The sequence below is a fragment of the Mytilus edulis genome, chromosome 4 (genome assembly GCF_963676685.1).
Source record: "Mytilus edulis chromosome 4, xbMytEdul2.2, whole genome shotgun sequence".
Lineage (NCBI taxonomy): Eukaryota > Metazoa > Mollusca > Bivalvia > Mytilida > Mytilidae > Mytilus > Mytilus edulis.
Window position 1 is genome coordinate 38,983,848 of NC_092347.1, and position 22,914 is coordinate 39,006,761.

General features: G+C 32.7%; 2 protein-coding genes across 7 annotated transcripts in view; one reads left to right on the forward strand and one right to left on the reverse strand.

Annotated features, from left to right (window-relative positions):
- The window catches only part of LOC139521857 (focadhesin-like), a 283,557-nt gene that overhangs the window by 19,358 nt on the left and 241,285 nt on the right, over positions 1-22,914 (forward strand). The gene's annotated exons all lie outside the window — the stretch shown is intronic.
- LOC139519668 (FMRFamide receptor-like) overlaps positions 15,586-22,914 on the reverse strand; it is a 58,317-nt gene continuing 50,988 nt past the window's right edge. For all 6 annotated transcript variants that reach the window (XM_071311880.1, XM_071311882.1, XM_071311883.1 and 3 more), the window contains one exon: positions 15,586-17,317. In XM_071311880.1, the coding sequence (XP_071167981.1) occupies positions 15,756-17,162 (1,407 nt within the window). In that variant the 5' untranslated portion in view covers positions 17,163-17,317 and the 3' untranslated portion in view covers positions 15,586-15,755. The remainder of the gene's footprint in view (positions 17,318-22,914) is intronic.

Below are 22,914 nucleotides of genomic sequence, written 5' to 3' on the forward strand. Positions count from 1 at the left end.
TTTTAAAAAAAAAAATATATCAAATAGATTATTGTGAAGTTCAGGTTATCTCGGTTGAATTTTTGTAGAGGACTTCATGACTGCTTTGAATCGTCGCTGATGACTACAGTAATGTTTTATTTGTAGAAACCAGAGTCTCTTCCTTTTTCCTCTGTATAATTTACAGGGTTTGTTTTTAGCCATGGCAATTGCCAGTTTATATTCGATCTATGATTTTAAATGTTACTCTGGTATCTTTCGTCCCTCGTTTATCGTCGAATACAAGTCTTTTAACTTTTTATTTGTCATTCGGAAAGGGAACGTTCTATTGTGGAATAGGAATCGTTAACACTTCCACAGCAGCTTCAACTTCTTCGGTTTTATCTTTGATATTTGTTTTCGACTCAATTTTTCTTCAAAGTTGCTTATTTCTTTTTTGCTGATTTTTTTTTTGCTTAATCTACATGTGAGGTTTGATTTCCAATCTTGGTATCGTCTTACTTTCTTTTAAATAATCTTCTGGTAGAACTGTAAAATGATAATAAAAAAATGAGTAATTGGAAATAAGTGCTAAGGTTTTCCATTTGCGAAAAGTGAGCAAGGACTTGTTTTATTTACACGAGCAGCGAATGGAGTGGATCCAGAGAAAATGCAAATCCCAAGGAGGAAACAATAACAAGAGCAATGCATTTACACAATGCAAATAGAACAAGAAACTTTTACACGTTCGTTTCCTTTTCCAGAGAAAATCGATAATGCAAGTAAATTCATGGAATGAAAAAAAAAAAATTGACAGAAAAACATAAGAATAAACTCATCATAGATACCAGGAGTAAAATTTTTCACTTACGCCAGACGTGCGTTTCATCTACTAAAGACTCATCAGTGACGCTCGAATCAGAAAATGTTTAAAAGGCCAAATAAAGTACGAAGTTGAAGAGCATTGAGGACCAAACATTCCTAAAAGTTTTACCAAATACAGCTAAGGTTATCTATTCCGGAGGTAGAAAAGCCTTAGTTTTTCAAAAATTCAAAGTTTTGTTAACAGTTGATTTATTATTATGAACATATCAATGATAACTCAAGTCAACACAGAAGTGCTGACTACTGGGCTTGTGATACCATCGGGGAAATAAATCTCCAATAGCAGTGGCGTCGACTGAGTGGTTGAAAACAAATATGATACGGGAAGTTATTTTAAATTGCAGTTAAAAGACAACTGTGCTTAGACTAAAACAAAAATAGGATTCAAATAAAATAAATAAATATACGGTTAATTGCATTACATAGATGTTTCATAAAATTCCTTAATTTTGAATGGCAGAGAACATCCACTTCGTGATTTAAAAAAGATGTTTTATATCCCAATTAAACACAATATTTATGATTGCACGTGCTTTCCATGGCAACGTCATAACAATGCATCGGATAATATTTTAAACTTAACAGCTGAAAACTTGATTAATGTCGATTTTGTTTTGTTCTGTTTCCGTATTACAGTTATTAAAAGATTAAAATGTTATTTTAAAGTTTCACAAGGTTGAAAATGCTTTGACCGTGTGTACACTTTAGCATAACTGAGCGCGGAAAAAGTGTTTTGGTCGACTCTTTTTGCGTCCAAAAAAATACAAAAAGATTTATTCGATTCTTAAATAGGTACAATATAAAATGTTCAATACATTATGTCCTATAATTCATATAAGTCCTTACGTCTCTTCATTTTTATACATTCCTGGCTTTTAACTGTTTTTGGATGGAGCCTTCTAATGAATGTCAATGCAGAAAAAGCGTTTCGAACGCACGAAGTAAAAAAGAGTTTTGAATGCGATTTTTCTTAAAAGTGAAGCTGTAGCGTTTTAAGGTATCATAGTGCTAGAAATGTATTTATCAGCTCACATTGAAGTTTAGTTTGACAGTCGAACAATACTCCGAAGTCTTTAGAGAATTGTCGTGTAATTCGATTTCGACATGGTATTGTATCGGTAGCGTTTTGTATCTGTTTCTTCATGATTTCTTTTGAAATTGTCATTAATCAAGTTTGTTTGTTTGAACATGGATCCTATGTACTTTACTGTTGGAAGAAAAATTCCGAGCTGTTTTTGAATTCTTATGTTAGTTGTTGATGCGAACAAAGGACTGATATTTCCTCTGAATGATAAAAATTTTATTTGCCACATTTGTTGGTTCTTATAGATATGATATGTATTTTTTTTCCATTATTTTATTTGTATCTATGTACATGTATATGTATCAGGGACGGATCTAGAAATTGTTGAGGGGTTGTCATCAGTACGAATTTGCAATTTCCCTCTTCCTACTTCATAAAAAGTCTCTGAAACGGTACCGCTTCTGAAATAATTCAGTGTGCATGCATCACACATGCTAATGAACATTTTGCACTTTTAAAGCCAATAGTACACGCTTTTTCTGGCATAATTCTATTTTATATGTATTTCAGTATAGTGATTTGTCATAATGACTTGCTGATAACTTTATAATTAATTACTTTGTCAGATACTTGTTGACCCTTTTTCTTATTTATAAGGGAACCGTCAACCTACGACTAAAGAGAGGTTTGACCAATGTTGCTTTGAAATATTGAACAATCATCCACTGCATCGAGATCCTGTAAGATTATATTTTGAAAAGTTAATGAAGGATTGCATTGCGTAACTCTGTGAATGATATATTGTAACTCCAATGTGGGTTTATTTTAAAATCAATAAACCGACCAGAGAAGTTTTTAATAAAAACTGTTCCTTCTACTTCACTGTTTTGGGAGTTTCCTGACTGCATGAGGTTAAAATAGATTAATTTAAAGGTTCCCTTTTTTCTCTCTCGATAAGTGACAAAAAGGGCAAAAACACATAAAAATTGGCACATGAGAAGGAGTTAACTGTATTTTAACGGTATACTTTAAAACAAACAAAACAAAAGAACAGAACGATATTACACCAGTATACCATAAGACTAGCATACTAGCAGTTACTGAAAGCAAAAAAGCTCAACATACTTAATCTGCTGATACAAAATCATGCTATCTTTTAATTAAAGAAGGTTTTAATTGCAAAAAAAAATAATCTGTATTGATATTATACAACTTAAGTTATCCTTTTCACTATTTGTCAATTTCTTCCGTTTTCAATTATACGTGGAAGTGTTGATTTAATTGGCAATTTAATACCATAGGATACTCATCTGTTGTACGTTATTGCGTCAAACTGGTTAACTGAGTCGAATTATTGATAATAATTGTAATTAAAATTATGTAACTGTTTCAGACTAAACATGTGCCTGGGAACCATCGAATCTATTTGTAAAGATGAATGAAAAAAAAAATTTTGGTCCGCTTTTTTATTTTGATACAGATGTGAATTGTACCGATTCCAAAACCACCACTGGTTTTTATATCAGGTACGTTGAAAAGCAGACGAGCGAAAACCTTATTACATTGATGAAGGTTAAATTCACTTTTATTAAAACCAAAATTTTTGGTGGGGTTTGTGTTGCTTAGTCTTCAGTTTTCTATGTTGTGTCTTCTGTACTATTATTTGTCTGTTTTGTCTTTTTATTTTTAGCCATGCCGTTGTCAGTTTAGTTTTAGTATATGAGTTTGACTATCCCTCTGGTATCTTTCGTCCCTCTTTTACAACTAAAACTAATTTTGCTTTGTATATACACAAGACTTGAAATGCAGCCACCACTCCTCTTTGACCTCGTTTGGAAGCAGATTTTGATGCATTTGATCTTAGATTAAGAAAATTGATATTAATATAGCCGAGTTGGCTTGAATTCATGTTGCAAGTCCTCATCTACCCCTCAAACACAAATTCATATATTTTGCGTTTTGATATTTCAAATTTTATTTAACATTTTGAAAAGTAGGTTAATCTAGTACAAATATGTTTATTAGGCTAATAATTGCCGTATACGGCGTTGCAAAAAAGGGGAGTTAGGTTTTAAATGTCTTGTTCCCTAACATAACAAATATTACTATGGTAACACGAAGTCACGTGAGTATAATGTCGTTTTGTTTGACTGTCTGAAGGTCACTGTAGAAAGTTCTGTATCAAAATAATTTTGCGATATTCTTTCCCGTTTGTCAATAAATAGTAGTTGATTCCCAAGACAAGTTTGGTAAAAACTCGCTTTTCCCAGAGAAATAAAATTTATGACATTTCAGCTTAGGACGAAGAATATATATTACTTTATATTTCTGAGGCGAAGGCTTTTTTCGGCACATACGTTAAATTCATCGGATTAAAAAGAAACTTGGTTATTCTGGTTACATCTGAATATATAATGTTACTTAAAATTTACTGTCTGACGTCTTCTTTGATACAGATCAAAGCTGTGATCTTCATCATACCAAAGGCCTAGCTAGGGTGACCTTTAAGTTTATTGATTGCCATTTGAAGACGAAGAGAAATTGCACAATATTACGTAGTTGTCCCGGGGATACTTATTTGATATATGCATAGATTTGCAATGCATGCATTTCTAAAACAGACTTTCTCAGTTGGGTAAGGGATTAAGAGATGATTATATTAGAATTTTAATGCTAAGTAGTTCCTTTGAAATTCTCGCTCTGAATACATCAAACGGGATTTCTGCAAAATCAATGTCAGCTAAAAAGTAGATCTTTGAAATTTCTTCATAAGCATCAGGTTTGACATTCATGGAAAGTAATCAAAGTGTTCGTCATTTGTTAGAAGTATAAACAAATTTGTGTTCAAACTATTCATTTTAAAATGCTTCCAGGGTTAAATATTTTTAAGCACTTTAGTATATTGTTCGTCTTGTTTATACGAATGCGAACAGAATTTATGTCGTACTTGTGAATTGTAACTTATCATAGCTGTTTTTGAACTATTTTGTTTACTATAGATGACGAACTTGCCAAGTGAAGAGTTTGTTCGTCGGTGTTCCTCGTCAGTCTGTCTGACTATAAACTTTGTTACAAATATATGACTTATCATTTGTGTGAATGATTTGATACTTGGTATGTAATAGTATAGGAATGAGTTGTACCGTGTAACCAATTGACAAAGCTTTCTTTTTCAGTGACATTTATTTTTGGTTTTACTACATGCCTATATATAATGATAATGAAGTTTATGTGTTACATATTACTTAGCTTCTGTAGTAAGGAATGCTTTTATCAAACTATAGAATGCTGAGTTCCAGCGTGGAGGCTATTTTCATATTAACCGGGAAGACACCAGTTATGAATTAACTTAATATATTAACCGATCATTGCGGTTCCGGGATTTTCAAACTGTTGAAGAGACATTGATTGCCGTCTGCTGTTTTTCTACTCTTTGGCCGGGTTGTAGTCTCCCATTTTCTTTCTTAATATTATTTATTTTACCCACTGAACATAGAGTAACATAAATACTTCAGTATAATAACCACTGAACATGGAATACCGCTTTTATTGTTCGTCCAAATAGTTTTTGGTGTTTATGTTAATACATTCATATACTAATATATTCTTACTTCAAATATATTGTGTTTATACATCATTTGTTTCTTCGTCTTTAATAAATGCGCACTTAGGTTTTCAGTACGTGCAAATCGTCGAAAGAAGTCCCGGTAAATGTGGGCGCGTCCAATTATTGCAGCCTTATTGGGTCATAAAACTTTCGACCAATTAGAATGTCACAACCGTGAAGTTTTTTTTATGTAATGTAATTATTCTATGATAGTTCAGAATAAAGCACACTTGTTATAAGTAATAATACTAAATATTGCGTGTATTGTCGCCACGATCGTTGAAAACTAAGAACAAGAATCGCATAATAATGCTGAAAATATGAATGACATAATGGAAAACAAATTCATTTGGGAGACCAAAGTACTTTTACTTTTATCAAATATTCCCAAATTTGATTTAACTGCCAGGAATAATTTTCGTTCGATCTGTTGAATAACTAAGACAAGAATGACACAATTATGTTGAAAACATGAATGAAATTATGTAAAACTATTCCATTTAGCAGACTTTATTACTTTTAGCTTAAATCAAATATTCCATAAATTGATACAAATTTCATGTTTAATTTTCAGATGACTGCGTGAGTTAACTAACAATGTCATTCAGGAATTGAGTCCGTTATTTTGCTGGCAATGACTGGCTTATCAATGTAAAAAGTAATTCATATAAAAAAAAATCTGTATTATAACTATAACCAGAAATATGTTTAAAAAAGTTTAGAGCTTTTGATTTATGGATGATAAATTGATTTTTCTTTGTTGGTATGAGACTTATGTTGATGAAATGCATAAAGAAGGGGAAGAATCAGAGACATATATTACAAGAATCTCTTGCATTATATATCTCTGAAAGAACCCTTAAAATTCGTACTATTAATTGGTTGGCCGTACCAACTTTTTACTTGTTTTCGACAAACATATATTGCAACTTGGAGTTTCAATCATAAGATTCTATTAACTTCAAAAATTTACCAATAATGTAATATTAGGATTTTTGAAATTGAACTTTGTAAATAGATATAATATTATGATATTTGTTTTTCGTATTCCATTCTATCTTCCGGAATAACGTTAATAAAGTATTATGAAAGTGTGTTTGCAGGTGCTTTTTCGTCCGACAGGGAAACGCTATAGACTTGTCGTGGCTTTTTTAAGTTCATTCAAAAATTTTCACCTAGATTCTGTTACTTGTATGACATAGTTTTAATTGTTTTGATTTTGTCATCATCTGTGCTATCATCTGTTAATATGTTAACATAGTTACAATATTTTCGATAATATAGGCCAATAGTCACTTGGGTAAAGCTGATGACCGTAACTGGATTCACGGTCATCCCAAGATGTCGGATGAAAAATTAGGTCAGTATTTGTTTTGTCTGTTTAAGTGTTTCTAAATCATTTTCTTTACAAAGCATACATTGGTATAATGTAAATTAAAAAAAGATTCACACGGAAATCGCAAATAACTATCGAGAAATGTGTATGAAACTGGAAATTGGATTTGAAAAAATCGCTAAGATGACCGTAAATCGTTATTAAAATATTTTCAAAATGACCGTAACATATAACAAGGATGACCGTGATTGGTAAATAGATGACCGTAATTTGTGAAGGATGACCGTAATTTATAAAAGATGACCATACTGAACATTTGAAGGATGACCATCAATTCTAAGTAATATCCGTATTTGTATTACCTTTTTTGTATCAACTAGTAAATCGTGTTGGTATCAAACGTATTTACGAGACTGCATTATCCTATAGTTAGAAGAAAAATACATAGTTCACCATATCAAGGAGGTTATATGAGACCTTCTCATATAACCTCCTTGACCATATGTAGCCTCCAAGTACAAGCCAACATATTTTTTTATTTCTAGGATTCCTATTACTATCATATAATACATACACCTTTTTAAAAATGCCAATGCATGTACACCCATTATATCGTTTCAACTACCATTTCAAAATAATGTTCTTTATTTCAGATAGGTACATGTCTTATCACTATACCGCCTGCAAGTTCACGTCATTAAATGTAGACAGCATTTTGATTCACACTAGACAATCATGTTTGACCACAAACATTTAGTTTTAGAAATAAAGTTTTCGATTTTATAAAAAACACTGGTCATTCTGCATATCTGTCTGTACATTTCGGAATTGAAGTAACACAACAATGCAAGGAAAAGGTTATACTAGTAAGCCAAATATAAATTTAGAAGAACAAACTATATCGAATTTGAAAGTCAATGGCGATTATATAGAAAAAGGGTGTCAATCGGAATTAAAAAATGAACTTTATTAGGTCGTAAGTTTTCTCGTTTGAATTGTTTTACATTGTTATTTAGGGGCCTTTTATAGCTGACTATGCGGTATGGACTTTGGTCATTGCTGAAGGCCGTACGGTGATCTATAGTTGTTATTTTCTGTGACAAGTTGGTCTCTTGTGGAGAGTTGTCTCATTGGCAATCATACCACATCTTCTTTTTTTTTTATATTTATGAACTATTGCCAAATATTGAAGCAAAACTAAAAGAGATAGAAGACTTTATTTCCGTATTGAAATCCATATGTAATGGAATATTTACTGATCATATTGCTTTTCATTTGTTACTGGATGTCGGAAGGTTTTATTCCCAGTCATCAATATACTTCATAAGATATATTCCAGACACGCTGGCAAACTGGATTACTATAAAGATACTGTTCAAGTGTAAGGGAGTTAACTTTTTAGAGGTTATAACATACCTGTCAACCTGTGACGATGAAAATGCAGGTCATGACCTGCATTGAAGAATCAAATCTCAGGTCATAACGCGTACGAACTTTTTTCGAGCTGAATTTCAGTATTTATGGTACATTTTCTTATAATGTATATCAAAGATACCAAAACCTCAATGCATGTTCACTTTGTTAAGTCATTTTAAATCTTATTAAATATTATTTCATTGCACTTTTAAAGATTTTTATAAATTTAACCATAATATTTTTCATTTAACAAGGAAATTAGACTATGATAAAATATAGTTATACAGTTAAAGGAAGTATAAATGTAAAAAATAATTTTCAACTTTTTAAAAAAAATTGTATAAAGGTATAAAAATAATGAAAAGTTATTTTTCAATATGTATTTGAATTTTATATTTTTATGATTTAATCTTTTTCACCCATAAAACGTAAATATAAGGAATAATTTTAAATGGTGACAAATAAGGGGAAGTAACTCTAGTTCAGTTTGTAAACCAATGGTGCAATTTATTTACGACCTAAAGCTAAGGTAATTGGTGTTAATTAACAGTGTGTTTGACACCAAAAGCTGTCAAGTGAAGCCATGCACTTAATGGGTCACTTAATTTGACAGATTACATAGCTAGATGAACTTCCTGTTCATTGCGAATTAATTTTTGCCAGTATTTCAAAGAAATATTACTTATGAAATCAATCTCAAGGCTAAGAAATACGGGTGAAATCGGGTCATTTTCGGAATTCCCGGGTTATTTCAATGACCCGGCGGGTGTTCCGGGTGATCCCTAAGAATTGTGAAAATCTCGGGTCACACCCGCAGAATACGGGTCAGATAACAGGTATGGTTATAAAGCAAAAGGACGATCAGCTGACAACATACCAGTAAAACCAACTGAATGCAAAATTTTGCAGTTCCATCGAATCCAGTGTTGTCAAGGGAGTGCGTCATTTTTTTGGCAGATGTTTAAGATTTGAATGTGCTTCCTCTGGAACCATACACATGGGCTCGATTACTTGATATTCATATGTTTAATTAACCGGGTTTTTTTCTTCAACTTTTCGTCGAATCGCTGTCAATTTGTATTCAAATTTTAATGTCGTTATCAATAAATATTTAATTATTTACGAGAAATATGCAATTTACTATCATTGTCATAAACTCACAATACGGCAAATAGTTAAAAGAAATTGATTAAATATATTTATATCCGTTAATCGAGCCCGCCCTATTGAGACAAACTCAACAAAAAGCTATGAATACAATTATGGATATTTCTTAGAATAGACGGTCATCCTTTAAAAGATACGGTCATCCTTTACAAATTACGGTCATCTTTTAACCAATTACGGTCACTCTTGTTATGAATCGCTGATCCTGTTACGGTCATCTCGATTATGATTTACGGTCATCTTAGCGATTTTTTCAAATCCAATTTCCTGTTTAATACACATTTCTCGGTAGTAATTTGTGATTTCTGTGTTAATCTTTTATAAATTTACATCGTACCAATGTATGCTTTGTAAAGACAATGATTTAGAAACACTTAAACAGACAAAACAAATACTGACCTAATTTTTCATCCGGCATCTTGGGATGACCGTGAATGCAGTTACGGTCACCAGCTTTACCCCAGTGAATAATACTCTTGTACGGACGAGAATCTTTCGTTGTTTGGATAATGCACTTCCTTTGGGCAATCCTATCCGATGTCAGTTCATCTCATTAGTCAAGCTGAGCCAGGGATTAAAGACATGACACTCACAGCCAAGTTTGCTTTATACTTTCTCTATACCTTTCAGTCAAGACTAAACGGAAGATGAATACTAAACTATATATTTCGATTTTCCGATAAAACATTGCCTGAAATGTCTGCATGCTTTTGGAATATAAATTTTCGAAGTTGTTTTGCTTTTCAAGAGCTTTATAGTCTTAGTCGGTTAATTGATATACAATACTTGAAAGTTAACAATTATTTATACAGGAGTTATGTTGTCAACGTTTTTTTACGAAATTGTGGTCTTTCTGTATTTGCTTTCATCACGGAATTGAAATTGGTAGATGTTGAAAGTGGAATTTAAGAAAAAGCAAAACATTCATTGGGCTTTTTGCATGAATAACATGGACAGCTACTTTTTTTAAGCTGCTAAGTTGGTTGCCTTGTAAAAATGATAAAACGCTGTCAAGAATGTTAATCCTGGCTTTTCCATACATGGACATTTTAAAACTTATCACCACTGCATGCAGGTCTTTTTTCTTTTATTGAATTTGAAAGATAACCATAGTTTGAGTGAGCAATAGTTGGTTAGATGTGTGTTTTCCTTATGTTTTGTTGCTTTTTCATATTTTAAGAAACAATTTTGCAAAGTTTCCATATCTCTCGGCTCTACTATATAGTCGCTTTTTAAATGTCGTTTTGACGTGTTATCCTCTATAAATATTTTAGACGTGTAGGAAAAAATGAGGTCCGGCTGTCAAGAGGGCAGTTGAAAGTGGATACCTAATTGGTATTATCTACTCCTTCTACCGTCTTCATCCAAGGTTCTTGAAACTTCACAGAAAGATTGCAGACGGGTTGAAGTTGTTGACATGATACTATGGCATGGTTTTTAAGAATTTTTTCTCATTAGTCAAGGCTGCTCATTTTCCACTCTTACAGTTTTCAACCAAGATCCCTTAGACTTCACTAAAAGATCGAATACATGTAGAAGTTGTTCACTTCTCTCATGAAATTGTATGGAGAAATTGTTTACATTATCCAAACTAGGGAACTTTTTTTTCAAGCAAATAGTTTCAACCCTCAAGTAATTGCAACTTTAATGTAAACATTCTACATTAACTAGTCACGAATATTGCAACCCAGCAATTTGAAACTTTAACCCATTGTTCGATGTGTATATACAATTTGGAGAATACAGCGATAACACCAGCCAAATGAATGCCGATGAACTTTGAGAGATATAAATCTGAATAAATTAGGAAAAATTTGTGGATATTTTTTTTAATCGAATGAAGAAATGATGGTCTCCTTCAACTTTGTTCTTTGTTGACCATTTTAACCTTTGTGATTCGAGACTTGCATCTTGAGTACACTCATTTTGTCCTGGTACCACGAGTTTATTCGAAAAGTTTGTCGTCATTTCAGCATAAGGTATCATGTTTTTAAATCAATCACAAATACGATGAAAACACGCAAAGAGTTAGAGCCATGTCCATAAATGTTTCTTACCAGTATCGTTTTCAAAAATATTTTCTCGTGGGTTTGAACCCACCCCCCGTGAAAAATGTTAATTTTCCGTCTATTTTCCGATTTTAAAACGACCTTGAGAGGTGAACACTGACAAGACTGTGTTTTTTTTGTCATTCAAGTATTACCCTATAGTTACAGTAGTCCATTCATGCTAGCTGGGAGTATATTGGACTTCAGTGTCTTGCTTGGGAATTATTATTGTCAAGTCAGGTCTGCCTAAATGTCCGTTTTTATGGATTTTTGACAAAACGGTGACCTAGATTTTACAGACTCGATTCCTATTGGCCATATCATACCTCGTTGTGTTCCTATACCATCTATGCATGCATATATGATAATAGTTTTTACCAACAGTCACTTCCAGTTACGTAGTGGCCATCAAAAGATGCCCACCCCCACCTGATTTTGGCTACTTTTCATGTTTTTCCGATTTTGAACTCTTAAACGGCTTTCAAAGTGCCAAATTTTCATGAACAGACATCTGAGAAGAGTTGATGGACCATGAACTGCTTGGTTGAAGTCCCTGCTATCATGACAGTTCAGTTGGGGCAGTTCAAAAAAAGTATGGAGGGTCATACGGGCCATCAAATAATGGTTGTCGCCATCACGCCTACAGGCGGGATTGGGGGTTAAAGGGTTAAGGTATCAAATTTTGATGTGTTTTCGAACATGTGGCCACATATTAAATGCATACAAATCGTTTCTATATACATCGATTAATGAAGAACTAGGCTGACAAAGAAGAAAACCAAGTTAATTCTAAATAAAAAGCGATTGTATTTGAGATCTAATATTTTTCTACGCACATCGAATTAGTGATAATAAAAATACTGAAAAGACTTTGTATGCTTTGGCGTATTCATTATTCTTTGTCCAATTCCACTAAACAATTCTTTACGTGTTGGCGTATACAGCGATTTCCTCGTCATGTTACGGATATACTTTGTTGGAATTATATTAAATAATGTCACGAAACATACTGTCCACGTTCGTTAAGATCAAAGTGATTACTTCGTTGTGATCTTATTTTTCATGTAGTCCAGTTATAATGGAAAGAATATGTCGTGTCCTGTTGATAATTGCGTGTCAAATTAAGACCTATTAGCACTAAGATATTTGTATTAGCTGAGACGGTGTCCTTAAATATATTTTCATGACTTTTAAGTTAAGATTCGAAACAACCAATGAAACAACTAACATTGAATAACTGGAGGAAAAGAACAGGAAACACCAGGTTTAATGTAAAGTTACAGTAAATGGACTATATCAAAGATTTTGGTTAAATTTGGATACAACTTTGACTCATTGATATCTAACTGAAAAACTGAGTTTTGATTAAAAAAAACAACGAACTAAAGTTGCATGCAACATTTTACCAAAATCTGTGATAAAGTTCATTTAATATTTCGTGATCTAATGTAATATTAATAATAATAACAATGATAATCGTAACGTATTGTCTCGAAATATTAACTATGATAAGAACAATAACTAGATTTGTAATTTCCAGCAATAACGGATGGCACCCTTCCCCAATTGTTAGCGCATCGGCAGCCATTTTTTAAATTCCAAAGTCAAAGAGCACATTTACACATCATGCGGCCATTTAATATTTCTGTAAAGTTTTAGAAAGATTGGAGCAATTTGAAAATTTTGATTTTTTTCATATTTTCCCCGTTTCCATGGCAACGGCAGCCATCTTGACAATTCCAAAGTCAGATGGTGGTCAACATTATAGCATAGTACCATCAAATTTGGTCCATTCAATTCCCAGAACTGCCCCGGACAAAAATAGTGGAAGAAAAATAATGAAAATAAGAAAAATAAGAAAAAAAAGAACATAGACTAACAAGATGTCACCCCAACTCCGTTGAGGGTGCCATAATAATGGAACTCGTTCTTTGATTTGAGCTTTGAAATATACCGTCTGAATAACACAATTCATCTCCAGAATGTAATTTTAATTGTTTGGTTTAGTGGTGCCAAATGTATCGTGTTTATTTTCTGTTAATTTATTTTGTGCTATTTTATTATAGGGTAAATACATACCCATATCCTTCAATCCATGCCATTTCGGATCACAATGGTCTTCTCAGTTGGTTAGGTTTAGTACAAAGTATTTTAATCCACCAGTAAATATAAACAATTGTGACGTCATACTGCATGTGCTATTCCTCAACCCCCATTGATATTGGTTGGGTTTGACTGACAAAGAATTGACAAAGATTTTATATAGCAAGACACGCTTATTTGAAAGACGGTACTTGTTTTCCGCGAGCAGTTATATTCCTTATCGTAGTAGTAAAGCGCAATTTGTTATGAGATGTAATAGTTATCAAAAGTACCAGGATTATAATTTAGTACGCCAGACGCGCGTTTCGTCTACATAAGACTCATCAGTGACGCTCAAATCTAAATGTTTGTTTGTGTTTGTGTATGAAAGTAATAACTATTCAGTATAATTACAAGATGTTGTTAAAATGTGAAGAAAATAGCAACCCACCAACAAAGTTCACTCGCTATACATTCGTTAACCATGAAAAGACTGATGAATACATGCATCTTCTTTTTTTTCTTATCTAAAGAAACAACAAAACAAAACAAATATAGTCTGTAGATATTTGTTTAATTGGCAATAATACCACATCTTTGTATTTTGTATAGAAATAGAATCAACAATACTGTTAATTGTATTGACAAATGATTGGCAAACCATTTGTAAGAATAGAATTTATAGTTACTTATTGCAGTGAAATGTTGATTGCATAAACACTAATTTTCAATAAAACTGCAAAGAACTGGAATAATGCCTCTGTCTTGCCAAAGTAATATCAAACGAGAAAGTGTGATCTTCTTTTATCTTTTGTCGTTTGAATACTATCGCTCTAAATTGATGGATAATGTCTGGTGTCTGTCTTTTATCTTGGAACATCTGTTTGTCAAATATGCGGAGTAAACGAATTTCAGTATATCCATTACAAGGGCCAGTGGTCGAAACTCAATTAGGATCACACGCGATTTATGTATTTTGCATCCCAAACTTTTTTTTTATCTTGAGCGAACCTAATGAAGGCTTCTTATAGCATTTATTGAGCAAATACAATAAACGATTCAGACTTGGTGTAAAAATGAATTTTCGCATAACTTTTCTAACGCTACTGAAAATGGAACCTAAAAATATGATTAGAAATCAGCAGATTACTATGTCTATGTCAAATGTGTTCAGACTTTGATAACTATTCTTAGAGAAATTGAAGAGGGAGCGGTGTATTTTGTACTTTGTACTTTGCATTTTGTGATTACTATTTTGATCACCGATATTGTTTGAATATGCAAACACAGCTTACAATGTTACATAATGTCAATGTCGTATGTTCGAAGTTGCAAAGTATATCTGTATTATGATGCCGTTTCCCTTTTTGGGGATTGGTCATTGGGAAGCTAAAAAATAACCCAAATAGACATGGAAATGAATATAACGGGAACGGTATGGACTCTAAACTATTTTCACCTTTATTCTATAGGTTGGGACGGGTTTGCCTGAATAAAAAGCAATGGTGAAAGACAGACACTTAGAATATATTTCAAAACAATATTTGAAAGTCGTATTTAAAAAAAATCTGCGTTAGAACTCCTTACCATCTTCAAACCAATGTCAATAATAGAGCTGAAAATATTCTGTATATTGCAGTAATTACTCTTGATTACAGCAAACTGGTACTGCTTTCTTATTTAGTTTATTTTATTGGTTTTACAAGCGCCTGTATCACACCACTCAGCCTGACAAAAATCCCATGTGTCTTGGCTCTGAAGACAAATGTGTTTGACCTGGCCTCTACATAACCTATCAAATCCTCTCCTGTCTTGTTTCTTGATTAAAACCACACAAATGCAATTTGTTAAATCGAATATCACATTTTTTTTGTTTATGCTGGACACAATATGAAGCTTTTCGTCTCGTTTGCTGTGCTTACTTACCAAAAAAGTTTCATATTATGATTATGATTGAAGATATCGGTAGGCAGAATAGTTTGTAATCGGCATATTTTCATGCTGAAGTTGAAATATCTCTGCACCATTAAATGTACACATGAATAAAAACAAAAACAAAATATCAAATTGTACGTTTATAACAATAACAGTTTGACATTATTCGTGAAAATGGGACTGAATAATAAAAAGGATGACATGTTTCCCATTTGGAGTACCTCTGAGCTTTAACATCATCTCCCACTGTCATCTTATTTTGAGCTGTAATTTATAATAAAAAGAAAAATAATAATTTTAAATGGGTGACGGTGGACAACTAGAGTTTGGCGTTTTGATCATGTCACATAGTTCTGATTCTTCTTGAATGTTTCCCCTGTAGTCATAGTTTCTGTTACGACATCGGCCATTTTCAAATTTCTGACGGCCTACTTTTGGTAAAGGTAGTAAATCGGTTCTGGAATGTGGTGTGTATTTAGAAAGAAGTGTGTTATGAGTACATGATAAGTCCGCCATCTGATAATGTAATCCCTTTTTACCTTTTAATACTCTATATTTATTTCCTGTAGTTGTTGAAGCTAAAACTGTTGAGTGTGGATAAGTTAACGAATTAAAGTTTTCACCGTGCACAAGACATCTGCAGAACGTCCGAATGAAAGTTCTACGGAATTTTTGTCCAAAAGCACAATAGAGTATAAAGTTGATAGCACTATTGAATGTAACCATGAAATTACGAATTGTTGACAGAATCTGCCACCCGTACATATGTATGACATAACTATTTACAGAAAATGCTACGTTGTACACCAAAGCAGGTAATTGGCATATCATAAACACTATGACAACAGATACCAACATGATTGTCACATTATTTTCACGTGACTGCCTGACGTTCATATCTTTCCGTTGCTGGTGCGACCTTCTCACCGCAAATATAAGAAATGTATTTAAAACTGCTAATGATGTAAGAGGTATGAAGAACATAATGAAAAGATAAAGCCACAGAAAATAGACTTGACGGTACACATTATTTTTTCCAAAATCTGTAAAAGCATAATCCAGTTCTGTCGTGTTCGTTGTGTTATTATCTCGACGGATGATCTCATAGTCAAACCACCGATTTACGTTGAAAAGGAATGACGTCACAGACACAAAGGCTATAACGAGCCGTGCTCTGGCTATAGTGCACATCCGAGCTGCTTTAAGTGGATGACACACGGCTATGTACCGCTCAACCGTGAAAGATACGGTCAACCATAAAGTTGCTGTTTGAGCAATTAAGGCGAACGGGTAAATATATTTAACGATATACGGAAACACATATCCTTTAAATCCTATTGACAGCTGTGGCAGCACCATTAGACAGAACGTTCCCAGAAGCACCATTCCATCCCAGACAGCCAGTGCTGTAAGGTAACAATTTGTGGATGAATGCATTGTCCTTCTAGTCAATACTATCACTGTCAAACTGTTGCCTACAAGGCCAAGGACGATAATTATGATAGCCATAAACCCGTTCATGTATCTTTCGAGTAGGACCGAATCTACTAGGTGATGCTGCTGACTGTCAACAGCGATTGGTAGAAATGTCGTAATATCCAAGTGCTGTGATTGATCTCGTGGAAAGGACGGATTCCAGCCAGTTTTATTGGAAATAAACGAAAGCATCGGGGTATCCTCCGTTTCCATAGCAACTACCTGCATTTGAATATGGTCTTTCGGAATCTTTAACTATGGGGGAAAAAGGTGACTTCAATATTCTGATCTCTTTGATGTTATTGTGATGGAAATTGAGTTCCTTTCGGTTCGATTGTAATTGTTGAGTGAATTACTGGATTAACGATTCGCATGACTTTTTCCTGAAAATGTAATGAAGATGCATTATTCAGCTGGAATAATTATTTAAAATGAAAATTCTGGACTCTTTTATTCACTGAAACACTCGTATAAAAGTTCCATGCTAGAAGAACTAAAGCAGAAATCCATGTCCGACTATCTCAAACTTAAAGCATTTGTAATCTCCAAGGAGAATTTTATTTGACTATGCAGACAATTTTCATCTGTATTTAACATGAAAACAACGTGTAGGAATTAATTACGGTTTAGTACTCCCTCTATATTTGTGAATTGATTAATTCAGAATTATATATTATTTTTGTTAGAAGTCGGGAATAGTTAATTTTTTTTCACACGTCTTGGATTACACCCAACATGCATGGTACCATATCATTTTGCATTTAGAATGTGTATTGCACTTATAGTTATCCAATAATTTACTTCTATCCATGATATTCTCAAAATGATACATTTTCGCAGAAATTAAGCCTCGATCTGAGTTAGTAAAAGACTGATTTATCGTTTTTTGTTTGTATAGTTAACATTGTAGACTTGTTTTCTTCATGAAATGTCAATATTTTATTCCGTTATTGCAAACCTTAACAAGACACATCAAAGCATAAGTAGATAGACAAATATGTATACTAGTCTATATTAGTGAACTGTAAATACACAATAGGATTATCCCTTATCAAGAACATGTGTTGCATACATTCTTCCCAAAGAAGAAACATGAAATTCTATACTTTCATTGGTCGCAAACACTTTTACTATATTTTAACTTGCCTTATGAATGAAAGTTATATAAGCAGTCAATGAAATTCTCTTTGAAGGCATAACAAATAATTTGGATCAAAATTGAGTAAATTGAATGTAATCATGTAAGAAAACAAATGTGAAAGTTTCTTAGAAATCCATCAATCACAAGGTAAACATTCCAGTCTGCAAAATGAAAACCACACTTGAAAGCCTAAATTTCCTTTCCTGTGAGCTGTGCTCTACATGCTTTGCAAACCGACTTACTCAATTAATATTCATTTATTATTCGTTCTGAATATGCATGACATAATTGTCACTGGGAGTAAAGCCAACTTCCCTCCCTATTTCCATTCTCATTTTACAATGGGTGATTCTCATTGTTGAAGGTCATACGGTTACTTATAGTTGTTAATTTCTGTGATATTTGGTTTCTTTAGGAGATTTGCCTCATTCGGGCAATCATACCGTCATCTCTTATTATTTTTACAACGGATGACAGATAAAATGATAAAAAAAAATGGATGAAAATTATATATAACTGTTATTAGAATTATTAATATAATATATAACAACAAACCAGAGTATACTGATAACAAATGATTATATCACTTCAATATTATGGTTATTATGATGAGGTTAAATTCCCTATCATTTATTGCTCATCTACACTGACACGTGTTTTAGAAAATAAAGAAAGATGTACCTAACCTTACTTTCAGGTATAGAGATGTGATTTTTTTCTGAGATAAGTGCTTGACCATTCACCAGAATGTTCAGTACTTCAGCACTTTGATTTATATACCATATAAGGAACAATACAGTAAACTTGTGTTTAACAAATACAGCACAATGTATTGAAATAAGAAGCCGTTTCCGTTTTTTGTCTCATGATTTGTAAGAAAAATCCTTGAATCTGTCAACAACCCTTAAAAAAGATGATTTATATATCAATGGAAATCCCATGATGCTTAAAATAGCATGTGAACACTTTGAACAAACAAGTGATTATAAATAACACCGTATAATGAAACAGTTCTTCCAAGTTCATAACAATTATTTCAATCACGAAATATCTTTCCGTTCGTTTTGCTTGCCAAGTATTGATCATATATGATAGCCTTCATTTGACATGAAGTGAAACTGCCAATTATGCATGTATGTTTACACTAATAACCGAATATATGTTGAATCATAAATTCTATTAACTGGAAATAATATCAATGGCCCATTTAATCAGCAATACAAACTTTCTACAACCTCATAAATTCACCTCGCGATACCAGTTACGTAACAATTTGCTACATTAATTGTATTCATTAGAAAGTCGTTTATCCTCCGAACTTTCAATATTATTGCAAGTTTGGCTTTGTTGCTGTTTTTGATTAGCACATTTGATAGTTTTAGATTGAATTGACAAGATTCAGTGTTTTATAATTACCATTTTTTATTTTTATGAATGGAATTATTGAATGGTTGTGAAATTGGTATTGTACTAAAGTAGGCCTGCCGCATTTCTTTTATAGAAATATTGAACAAACGTATCTGTGAAGGTTCAACTCGTGGATAACTCTACTAGCGCTGGATGCCTAATTGATACCTCTACAATGTAATAGAAACTGCGGAGAAATCAAATTGACCCTTTTCGAATAATTCATCTTTTAGTTTATTGAATTTTCGGCCTTCTCTAGATTGAGATCAACTGCATGAGTTCGATTCTTATCACACTTTAGATGTTAGATGTTGACAGAGACATATAAATACATGTCTCTGGATGTTGAGAATAATTAACTGTCAATATAATTATGAAGTCATGATCAATACATAAAAGTAACGATGACAATTGTTTATATGTAATATCAGCTAATCTTCCCCATATTAACCCCAATTTACACATTTCAGAAATTGGCAGTAAATCCAATATAGTCTTCATCGTGTTTGTCTGTTACCCAGAGGCATTGTTAAAACCAAAGGCCGTTATCAGTTATCATGAAGACTGTTACACTGAGGCATTGTTAAAACCAAAGGCCGTTATCAGTTATGATGAAGACTGATGCACTGAGGCATTGTTAAAACTAATGATTTGATAACAGGACTAAACATTTCCTTCTATTAATGATGCAGTTCTTAGTTTAGACAACACAATTACTTCTGGGAACACACGGATTTTAAAGGAGTATTACATACAAATGAAGAAATCTCTTTCAAGTGGAATACTTCAGTGAAAGACACAAATGACTGATATTTGTGATCAACAATGTCTTCAGTCACATTTTAATTAAAACGTATCAACATTCGGCCATTTTAAAAGAACAAATGGTTCCTATGTTACTTGAAACGGGATCTAAAAACTAATCCTAAATCTCTTTGGATTTAAAATTAAAAGAGGCATGAGGTATATACGAACTTCGCAAAAAAATCAAAAATTGATATTATGTTCATTCTGTATAAAAATGCTCAAATTCATAGATATTAAAGTTTTATTCCGCTAGATAAGCGATCACCATCGATTTTAAATTTAGCAATCAAGAATACTTTCCACGTCTATAACAATTATTTGAATGCATTTGAAATGAACGCTATCTCATTTCCTACTAGATTTACTAAACATAAATATAATTGTCATAATTAACGTCTAAGCCAATCAAGCCAAATGTTTCGGTGCGGAACACATTTATTGTTACCGATTTCATTTCTTGTGTTATAATTATAATAATATCACTAATTACCAAAGACAGAAATGACATGTCACGAATGCAAAAATATTTTTTTTGTTGCTTTATTAACTTATTACGTGATATATTCTGGAAAACTTTTATTGCAGAAGTTTAGACGCCGAAACATGCAACATTCCAATCTCAAGTAACTTCAATTCATAACTGTAATTATACCACTTCTCTGTCATCATAAAAGGTAATTAAGAAACATAGAAGCTATGTTGAAATAATTAATACCTTTTTTAGGATTTTCACCCAAAACATGTTTTTCAAATCGTCTACCCCAATCACTTCTTCGTCATCGTATTTGGTAAAATATTTATTCTCCTCCACCACCGAAACCACTTACAATGTTCCAGACAGCACGCGGCAGACGTTGTGCGCCCATGTAGGCTCATCTTTTTGGGTATTACTCTTACCTTTGATTGCAATTGTTTTGGAGAGACATTTGCGAAAAATACATGCATGTCTTGTAACAAAATTACTCTTGCCTGTCAACTTAATTAATTTCACTATGTAAACTTGCAATCGACATAGTAAAAAGCATAAAAAAGTAAAAAAATAATCACAAAATACTGTGAAATCCGAGGAAAATTCAAAACGAAAAAAAAAAGAAAACAATCGAATGGCAAAATAAAAAGCTCAAACACATCAAACGAATGGATAACAACTGTAATATTCCTGACTTGGTACAGGCATTTTCTAATGTAGAAAATGGTGGATTGAAACTGATTTTATAGCTATCTAAACCTCTCACTTGTACGACAGTCGCATCTGTTTCTTTTTACACATAGGTAACGTTTTCCGTTAGTTTTAATTTTGGAAATGGTTCTACCTACACACAAGCTTTAAGTTTGCAATTATTTTCGTACATTTTGTGTTATTAGCAAGTAGTTTGCGAATACTCAAGTTATATAAGTTTGTAATTTGCGATTACTTTAGTACCATTAGCAAATAATTTCAATTACTATTGTACCACTATTAAGCATATATATATGGTCTAAGTGTTAAAAAGTTTCAATGCTTACACTTCAGAATAGTGCAATTTTATCCCACGCAACGAAGTCGCGGAGGTTCGTTGCGGAGGGTATACTATTTGTTAAACGTTCGTCGGTAATTTCTTTTGTCGCAATGCTAGCACCTTCATTTTTATGTAGGGAGAAAATCTCATTTAATCGTTTTAACATAAATCAGGATTTGGGTTTTGTGTACATTCACATCATTTGGTCTGGTAGATAACTGTTGCAAGGCCGTCATACCACAAATCCTTTCTTTATTATGTCAGATGCAAAGTAAGTAAATCTTTTTGCGGCGATCAGAAAAGAGGCAAATTGTAAATGAAATTTTTTATCAAAAATGATAACAAACGTATATTTTCTTACATCATGTAGATTTTTATAATTAGACAATATAAATTCGATTTGGCGCCATAAGATCAGTCTGAAAAAATAGTACGTAGATAAAAAAAATGATGGAAGTAGAATAATGAATTAGTTCCATTATGATTACAAATCCTTGTGTATGAAAAATGCATAAATGATTGTGTACATGATAAATGGATTAATTTCTAATTTTTCATAAATGTATTATATCTAGGGGATTTTGCGCCATCTTTTCAAAAGTCATAAAAATGCCATGGTTTACGTGTATTGCAGCAACGATTGATTGAAAGTCACTGCTCATATGTTTTTTTAACTATTAACACTGGACACTTTTAATTTGCAAAACACTCATTTGCAAATCCGCCGCCGCCTCAAACAAGAGCTACAATATCATGTATATAACCAAAATGTGCAGAATTACATGGGATTCAATAATTTCATTGGTTTTCTACAGTTACTTTCATATTTATTTTGCAATTTGAATTATAAAAACATGGGATTTTCAATATCCCATGGGACAGGGCAAAATCCCATGGGATTTACCATTATCCCATGGGATTTACCATTATCCCATGGGATTTTGGTTAAATCCCATGGGATTTTTTTTTGTCCCATGGGATTATTGTAGTCCCATGGGATATTTGTTGTCCCATGGAACAAAAAAAATCCCATGGGATTTTTATTATCCCATGGGATTTTTAATATCCCATGGGACAAATTAAAATCCTATGGGATTCTAATTGTAAATATATAGATATAAATAAA